This window comes from Grammomys surdaster, unplaced genomic scaffold (assembly GCF_004785775.1).
Source record: "Grammomys surdaster isolate TR1022 unplaced genomic scaffold, NIH_TR_1.0 194, whole genome shotgun sequence".
NCBI classification, from domain to species: domain Eukaryota; kingdom Metazoa; phylum Chordata; class Mammalia; order Rodentia; family Muridae; genus Grammomys; species Grammomys surdaster.
The window spans coordinates 4,494,517-4,504,496 of record NW_021604639.1 but is presented as its reverse complement, the minus strand read 5'-3'; the positions used below and the strand labels follow the sequence as shown (position 1 = coordinate 4,504,496).

The following is a 9,980-nucleotide window of genomic DNA, read 5'->3' as shown; positions in this document are numbered from 1 at the left end:
AGGACAGCCAGGGCTACACAGAGAAACCCTGTCTCGAAACACCAAAAAAAAAAAAAAAAAAAAAGAGTATGTGAGTGACAACAGGTTCTCAGCAGCCTGCAGGGCTGAGTAGTGCTGTAGATATGGGGTAGACAATGAGCCTCAAAGAAAAAGCTCATCACCGCCATGTTCAAACAATGCCCTTGCCGCCTCTAGTAGAGGTGATGGCATTATTTGACTGTCGCTTCCAGAATGAGAGTTCCTGAACAGAAACCTAAGCAGAGGACCTAGGCAGTAACAAGAATTAAACTGCAATGTCAAATTCAACACTGACAGAATGCTAGGAGGGACTCGGAGGGGAAATGTATCAAAACAACTGTTGGCAAGATGCACCAAGAGCTTGCAAAGTTAATTTCAGCTGGTGAGGCCCAAAGGTGGCAATGTCATGTGCCTGCCTGTGTCTATGTGGCATGTGCCACAAGCTTTCACTGAGGCAGGGTCTCTTGCCTAAACCCAGAGCTAATCAACTGACCAGTCTAGCTGGTCAGTTTATCCAGGGATTCTCACCTCCACCCCAGGATCTGCCTCCTGGGGGCTGGGATTACAGGTGCCTGCCATTCCAAGGCCCAATATAAAATCTCCCCTCCCCCACTCTTATTTTCTGATCTTTCTATAGTTTGCGAACTTGAAAGATTAACATATATTCTTCCACAGCTCACACAAAGACACAGACTTTGTATTTATTTTATCTCCTACAGGTCTATGATTATCGAGACCAAATCAATTATTAGTGATTTAGTGTATCAATTTTATAACTTACATCTTCACCAATTTTTCACTATTTAATACCATGAAATACACACATTTTGTCCCATGTAATGTTTTCATTTGCCTGGATACTATCCCAGAGTGCATTCCAGTCACGTGCCCTTCTTGATTTGAGTTCATACTGCATTCCAGTAGCCATTGTTTATCCCCAACCTCTATGAATAAAATTTCACTGCAGGTCTCTATCATGGCTTCTATTTCACAACCCAATACCAACTTATTTTCATTTAAAATTGCAGTTTTCTATTCCTATATATCGATAAAGTCAGTGTATTGGGCCCCTGCCCTACCACATGTTGGGTTCTCTGGTTTCCTTCTTGTTTGACAAGCTCTACTCTCTGTAGCCTTGGCTCCTTGGGTATCTTTGTAAGCAATCTGTGTTTGTGGTTCTTCCTGGAAAGTTCCTCATTCATGTCAGGCTGAGCTGTGAACTCAGCATCTTCTTACTCACCAACCTCTCTTATTACTTACTTTAGTTAACACTACACATAAGTTAATCTTTACATTGTCACTGTTGTATCTGTGTTTCTAGGGAATGGTTTCTCAGGTTGTCAGTATATTTTTTTTTATATATTTATATAGTCTAATCTAGCCTTAAACTTGTGATCTTCCTGCCGATTTCTCCCTCAATGTCCCTCTGTTTCTACCTCCCAAGCGTTGAGATATCACATACACGCTGTGGTATTCAACTTGATTTCTCATTTTTAAAATCTTAGAGAGGACAATGAAAGTTAAAAATGAAGTGGGTGGCAAATATGGAGTGGGTGGCAAAGTATGATTATGTCATTTATAAAAATGTCAAAATGAAACCTGTTATTTTGTATGCTAACTAAAAAAAAAAATCAATAATTCTAAAGAGAAATACATCCAAAACACAGAAATTCACTATGAATCTATCTCATAGGAGACCATAACACAGATCACTGTGACCCTATCTCATAGGTGACCATAACAGAGAAGATCATTATGATTCTCATAGGAGGTGACAATAACATGGAAGTTCACTATAACTCTATCTCACAGGAGCCAGCCATAACACAGAAGTTCACTGTGACTCTATCTCATAGGAAGTGATCATGTGTTTCCTCATTTTCCCCTTTTCCCACTAGCTTTGGAGACATGGATTGTGCATTTTAAATGTTAGACTTCAGGAAATACTTTTAGGTTTTTCCAATGTAGTTGTGTAAAGTATGTATGTCTCTATGTATGTCTATCTGTGCATGTCTGGGTGTGCCCATGTGCAGATGCACCAATACACATGTGGAAACCAGAGGATACCTACTGTATCATTCTCCAGGTTCTAGAAATAGGCGCTTTCCCTCTCTCTCTCTCTCTCTCTCTCTCTCTCTCTCTCTCTCTCTCTCTCTCTCTCTCTCTCTCTCACCTGGAGCTCACCAATTCAGCTAATCTGGTGGGACAGGACCCTTGGGGATCCATCTGTCTCTGCTTCCAAGCCAGTAAGACTGGTTTTAAAGCACAATTGTGCTGTCAGTACATGGGAGGGTGAAGTAGGAGGATAAACACAAGAAAGACAAGGTTTGGGCTACATTTTGTCTTGAAAAAAAATGAACAAGTGTACTCGTACATTCTTGATTTTGTTTTTAAATCTAGCAGGCATTGATCTTGTTGTTATTCATGACTAGAATCCCTGTTTGTTGAACATCCTTCCAGCCCCTTCTGGCTTTTAAAGTCTCATTTGAGAAGTCAGGTATTATTCTAATAGGTCTATGTGTTTCTAATAAGTCTAATAGGTTTATATGTAACTTGGTCTTTTTCCTTTGCAACTTTTGCTATTCCTTCTTTGTTCTGTACATTTAGTTTTGATTATTATGTACAATAGGAAATTTTGTTTCCAGTCCAGTCTATTTGGTATTCTGTGTATACTTCTTATACCTTAATAAGAATCTCCTTCATTAGGTTAGTGTAATTTTCTTTTATGATTTTGTTGAACATGTTTTCTTTGTCAATTACATGGGCGTCTTCTTCCTTTCCCTATTCCTATTATTCTCAGACTTGGTATCTTCATAGTGTCCCACTTTTCCTGCATAATTTGTGACATGATTATTTTAGATATAATGCTTTCTTTGACCAGGGTATCCATTTGTTCTATTGTATCTTCAATGCTTTCTTCCATTTCTTATATTCTATTGGTGCATTTTACCTTTAAGGTTCATGATTGAATTCCTAAATTTTTCTTTTTCAAGTCTCCTTCAGTTTGGGTTTTCCCTATTGATTCTATTTCTACTTTGAAGCATTGAAAGATAGCAGCCCAGAATACTATACTCAGTAAAACTTTTAGTCACAAAAGATGGAGAAAACAAGACATCCCATGATAAAACCAAAGTTAAGCAATATAGCTATAAATATTTTACAAAATATTTACAAGTCTAGACCTACAGGAGGAACTAGAGGGAATACTCTAATATAAAATGTTAACCACACTCAAGAAAACACAAGAAATAAATAATCTCAGACCAGCAACTCAAAAGAGGACACACGCATACACTACCACCACCACCACCACAACAACATCAAAATAATAGTAATCAGCAAACATTGATCATTGATATCTTTCAGCATCAATGGTTTTGATTTCCCAATAAAATGACACAAACTAACAGAATTAATGTGAAAACAGGAGCCATCCTTTTGCTGCATCCAAGAAACACACCTTAATATCAAGGATAGATATTCCTTCAGAGATAAAAGGCTTGTAAAAGATATGCCAAGCAAATGGACCTAAGAATCAAGCCAGTGTAGTAATTGAATATCTGACAAAATAGACTTCAAATAAAGCTAATCAAAAGAGATAAAGATGGATACTATATGTTCATCTAAGGAAAAAATATACCAAGAAGATTCTGCAATTCTTAACATCTGTGTAGCATACACAAGAGCACCCAAGTTTATCAAAGAAAAGCTACTACAGTTTAAGTCACATATTCACCCTCATTCACTGATAGTGGATGACTTCAAAATCCCATTCTCACCAGGTCATCTAGACAAAAACTAAATAGAGAAATGCTGGAGCTAACATGTTACAAACCAAATGGACTTAACATATTTATAGAACATGTTACCCAAACATAAAAGAACAATTTCTACTCAGAGAACTTTCTCCAAAATTGACCAAATACTTGGACACAAAGCAAATCTCTACAGATACAAGAAAACTGAAATAACACCCTGACATTCTAAGTAGACAGCAAAAAAAAAAAAAAAAATCAAACTCAGGGCTGAAATCAATACAATAAAAACAATTACACAAATAAAAACAATAAAAAGAATCAGTTAAACAGAGGTTTTTTGGGTTTTTTGAGGTTTTTTTTTTGAGAAAAATCAGAAAGATTGGCAGACTCGTATCCAAATAAACTAAAAGGCAAAGAGAGAAGACATAACAATAGACACTGAGAAAATCCAGAGATTCATAAGGACTACTTAAATAAATCTACTTTCCACTTCATTGAAAATATAAAAAAAATGATACTTTCCTTGACATATAGCATCTACCAAAGTTAAACCAAGATTAGATAAAATTTAAACCAACATATAACCCCTTATTAAATAGAAGCAGTAATTAACTCTACCAAACAAACAAATAAACATAAACCAAACAAACAAAAATCCAGAGCCAGATGGTCTTAGCATAGAATTTTATCAAACTTCAAAAAGGAATTAATGTCAATACTCCTCAAATTATTCTACAAAATAGAAACAGAAAAAAATGTCGCCCAGTACATTTCATGAGATCACAGTTACTCTAATATCTAAACCACATAAAATAGCACCCCCAAAGAAAGAGAATTACAGACCAATTTCCCTTATGAACATAGATGCAAAAATTCTCAATCATATCCTTATAAACCAAATCCAAGAGCATATCAAAAAGATCATTTGCCATCATTTGGCTGGCTTCATCCTAGAGATATAACGATGAATCAACATAAATAAATAAATAATAAATACAATCTACCATATCAGGAAATTGAAAGAAAAAACACATTAGCATCTCATTAGATGCACCTTTGAAAAAATCCAACACTCTTTCATAATCAAAGTCACCGAGAGATTAGAGATACAGGGGGAATACTTCAATATAATAAAGCCAGTTTACAGAAAGCACATAGCCAACATCAATTTAGATAGAGAATAACTCTAAGTAATTCCATTAAAAGCAAGAACATGGCAAGGTGTCCATCCCACAAACTGACATCTTGGTACTATTGCTAAAGACAACACCAACACAACTCATGGAACATGGAAAAGTCAAGCTGGTGCCTACATAGAGCCTTCATCCCTGTGGGTTAGCGTCTTTGGTACACTTAGGTATTTTGCATGCTACCGCCAATGTGCCCAGAAACCCTTTGATCTACAATACTGTCCTGCCTGCAAGATATCTAGTGCAATAGCAGCACAAAGCTTATAGGAGTAACCAACAAATAACTCATTTAACTTAAGGCTCATTCCACAAGGTTGAACTCCTATCCAACACTGCTTGAGTGACCCAAGAACATGAGACCAGATAACCCAGGGACCTAATGTAAAGCTAAATAATACTGTTTTTTTTAAAGTAGCAATAAAATAACTCCTAATAACATTCTGTTACACTCATAGATCAGTGCCTTGCTCCACCATGATCAGAGAAGCTTCCTCCTGCAGGAGATAGAAACAAATACAAAGACCCGCAGCAAGAAAAACTACAGAGAATGGAACACTCAGAATGATTCTATCAAATCCTTCCTCTCGGGGCTCAGGGAACCACGTGGTAGAGAAGGTAGAAGGAGCTTAAGAGCCAGAGGGGATGGAAGACACCAAGAAAATAAGACCCTCTAAATCGACATGATCAAAGCTCCTATGAACTCACAGAGACTGAGGCAGCGTGCACAGGGTCTGCACAGGGCTCTACCAGATGGAGTCATGGAGGTGAAAGTCAAATGGGCACATGCCCCAGTCCCTAGCCCAGAAGCTATCTCCAATTGGTAACTACTTCCAAATGAAAGTTTAGTTTCCTCCAAGGGAGCCTCACTGGGAAAGCAAACTGTTCTTAAGGGTAGGCTGGGTATCCAGGAGTAGATGCCAACAGAAAAGGAACTCAGTGACATCCTTGAGGGGTTCTTGTCTCATAATGTTATGTCAGGGCTCTTCCTCTTTAATTTTTTTAACTCTATTTTTTTTTAATTTGTATTTACATATTTCCCTCTCCCTTTTTACTCTACATCCTTTGCATACACATTGTGGCTGGAAATTCTCGTGGTTTTATAGGATTCCTGAATGTGCAAACCAGTGGGTTTCCACATGTATATCTGTTTCTCAGGCTCCTTCTTTATGTTAGTTTTGTCCTGTTCTGCTGTATTAATTTTTGCTTTATATTATCATATTTTATTTTACATTATTATCCCTTAGAAGCCCTTTTATTTTCCAATGAGAAACAGAAAGGGGATGGGTCTGAATCAGAGCAGAGTGGGGAAGGAACTTGGAATAGTAGAGAGAAAAGAAACCATAATCTGGACATATTATTGAGAAAAAATATATTTTTAATAAAAATATAAATCTTTATATTTAAAAAAAGATGTAAAGAAATCCAGAAGGAGCTGGAGGGTACGCACTAACCAAAAATGGAAACCATGAAGCCAGCAGGCTATCGAAAGCTAGGGATGAGAAAACTTCGCATCCGTTCTTCCTGTGTTCCCAAAATGAAAGAAAAAATAAAGCAGGGCTACATGGTCAGAAATCCCAAAATGCCACAGACCATCTTACCTTGGAAGACCGGAAGGCAAATGCCGTTGATTTTACATCGGCTTTTTCTTTGTCCATGAGTAGAAGATTCTTGTCTTCCATGAGGCTTAAGTATTTTCCTGTTGTGACATGCCGGAGTCGGAATGGCTGGCCCCATCTTATATGGCTTCCACTCCACCTGACAAAACAATCAGAACTTGATCCAACCCCACAGCCATCAAAGAAGCAGCCACTAAAATGTAGGAGTATGACTGCACGTGCGTGCACACAGGCGTGGATAAACACTATGGGTGGCATCTACAGACATATGCTACATGTCTGTACATATAAACATCTTAGAACCAGGTGCAAAGGGAGGAACAGACTGAGAAACTGCAGGGAAACTCACAGCTTTTATACTTACAGGGGAAATGACTTTAAATATGTAGCTATAATATTTCCCTTAATTTATATACTATTAAAAAAGACAGCCTAATTTTATGCATGTAGATGCACATCTAATAAAACTTTATAATTTTCAAAAGTATTACTATTTAGGGGGATTTAATCAACTTAATATTCATATCAAAGACAACTGTTTTTAATTATTAAACATTAAATATTGTGAATGTGAAATTTTTTATGTTATAGGCTAACCGAAAAGTATAAAGGTTTACAAGAACATTTTGTTGCTAAAGAGAATGATAGAAGAAGAAGGAAAACTCAGGTAGTCACACAGCCCACAGCCCTGAAGTAAAATCTTTCCAGGGAAAGAGGAGTAATAAGCACCCTCCACCGTGAAGAAGAGTTTGAGCATTCTTAAGTAAACAGAAGTGAGCGTTAACTCGCAGCAGTACTTATGGTCACTTGATTGTTTGGGAAGCAGAGGTGAAGCCACTTGATTTTAAACCATCACTCCTTGAGGCTGGGTTTCAGGGTTGCATGCCTTTAATCCCAGCACTCAGGAGGCAAAGACAGGCTGATCTCTGAATTCAAAGCTAGCCTGGTCTACACAGCAAGTTACTGGGCAGCCAGGGCTACACAGAGAAACTCTTTCTCAAAACAGAACAGAACAACAGAACAGAACAGAACCACTGCCCCTTTAATATACAGGAAGTTATTTTCCACCCATCTATTTAAACTGGCCAGGATAATACTGAGAATGTATCAAGTTTTCTGAAATTACTGTTTGGAATACCCAAGCAAAATGACTTTAGATACTAATTATTTTATTTATCATTAAATAGACAGATAGCTCACATTGTAAAAATTCTACAGACACTGACTCTAGTAAAACAGTCCTGGCTCTCACCCAAAAAGTCTGTATCATACAGCAATAACTTCTTTTTAAAGTATAATATTATAGGAAAATATACTGACAACTTAGTGCATTTTAAACAAAGACTAAACCATCCAATTATTTTTTTAAAAGTTTTTGCTAATATAATAGTTTTGTCTAAAAAAGTTTAAAGCTATGCCTTTATCTGTGATGTAACATTTAAATGGACTAAAAGACACTCTTTAAAAATCTTCTAAATACCAGGAATATGTATGCGTACATGTATGTGCATCTGAATTCTTACTGCTATAATGAATACTATGGTGATTTTTGCTACTATACAGAGTTTCCCACTCCAGTATCAAACTACTCGTGAATAAAGTTCATAATCCCTGCAAATAGCTGTTGAACTGTTCCTATCCTCATGTTAGAAAGTTTAAATCCACAATCTTTCAGACTTCAGGTGAGTGACAGGCTTGTACACAACTCATCTTGCTTCCAAATCTGACATCATTCTGTTCCAGCAGTGCTTTATGCCAGGAAGATGCCAGGTGTGGGGAATATGATGTTACAAAACAAGAGAGACCAAAAACAAAGGCAGGCTGTATGAAATTATTAAATGAGACTATTCTTGGGTCTTCACCTGGTGAATCAAGACAGAAGTGGTAGAAAGAAACAAGAGAAAAAAGAATTGGATACCACATTTGTTCTCCATGTTGTTTGCAGCTGGAGTTAACAGGACCATCCCACCCTGAATTGGAAGCCAGAGGCATTGACCATTCCATATTCTCAGAACTATAGGCTGGGTTTACAAGTTCTACTTACGCGACTCTTAGGGTCTCTAGTCTCCAGAGGGAGCGTGCATGAACTGATACAGCACCACCTTCATAATGGACTGTTCTGTTGGCATAAAGAAGTTTACATTTGAGTTTAACAGGTTTCATTCTTTGAACTCCACCTTTTAAACAAACAGAAGGAAGGCAGAGTGTGGAAGAGGCTGTAAATGTTAAAGGTCTATTGTGAGGCAGGAGATAACACAGTTGGAAATAAAAATATGATCAACATATGTTCTTCCTCAATAAGCATTTACTTACACATATTCTCTCCCCATCACTTACCCATATAATATTAATGTTTTTCTTCATAACTTCCCTCTACAGACATATTTTTTTTTACCAACTTTAGTCATGGAAGTACAGACTTAAAATCTTAGGTGTCATTTTATATATTATTATATAAAGATATTCATGTAATTGTTCATGGCTCTGAATTTGGCATTCATTGTTTAAAATGATTGTTTAAAATACTTCCAAGGAATGTAAAAAGACTGACTCTTAGTATTTCAATACAGTCATCTGCAGTTTACACCAATGGACAATGTATGACAAAATATAAACTGATAAATAAAATATTAACACAGGGAGCTGGAGTGATGACTCTGTGGTCAAGAGCACTTGCTCCTCTTGGAGAGAACCCAAGTTTGGTTCCTAGCACCCATGCTGTATGACTCACAACTTCCTCTACATCCAGTACCAGGTGACCACTTCTAGCATCCACGGGCACCCGCATATACATGCACATACACATAAATACATAAGTAGAAATATATAAGTAGAAATAAAATCTTCAATATATAATTTACACATATACATAAACCAAAAAAATCACAAAAGGTACATCTTGGGATGTATATCACAGGCACTCAAATGCCCAAGTACTTTTAATAATATAAGATGTCAAGAAACTTATATAAATTAGCCAAATTGGTCTTTGTGATCACCTTTCAACACTGTTTCAAGAAAGCAAAGGCTTGTGAACACACCCTGTGTCTTTTCCCAGGGCTTCAGCGTCCTCTCTAGAACATATCCTCATGATCTAAACATATATAGGAATGTTCTCTTTTAAACATAACACCAACACCTTGCCCCCCCAGTCTCCCTCCCTGTCCCACTGCCATCTACCTCTTGTTGGTTCTCCTTGTGCTCTAATCTCACTCACAGACCTGTTTCTTTATTGAAATAAAATTTGTTGTGGCCATTAAACAACCTTCTTGTCACCAACTCTAAAAGGCTTCTTTTGAAAATAGACTCTGGAACCCCTTGCTGCCCAGGCCATGTTCCTAACACCGCTCTGGCCTGCTTCTGCTCCTACCATGTTCCTAACACCTCTCCGGCCTGCT

At 37.2% G+C, this 9,980-nt stretch overlaps 1 protein-coding gene across 1 annotated transcript in view; it reads right to left on the bottom strand.

Annotated features, from left to right (window-relative positions):
• Ryr2 (ryanodine receptor 2) overlaps positions 1–9,980 on the bottom strand; it is a 424,465-nt gene that overhangs the window by 294,794 nt on the left and 119,691 nt on the right. The window contains exons 12-13 of the mRNA XM_028769855.1: positions 8,627–8,701; positions 6,565–6,721 (exon numbers count right to left, since the gene is read on the bottom strand). Coding sequence (XP_028625688.1) covers positions 6,565–6,721; positions 8,627–8,701 — 232 coding nt within the window. The remainder of the gene's footprint in view (positions 1–6,564; positions 6,722–8,626; positions 8,702–9,980) is intronic.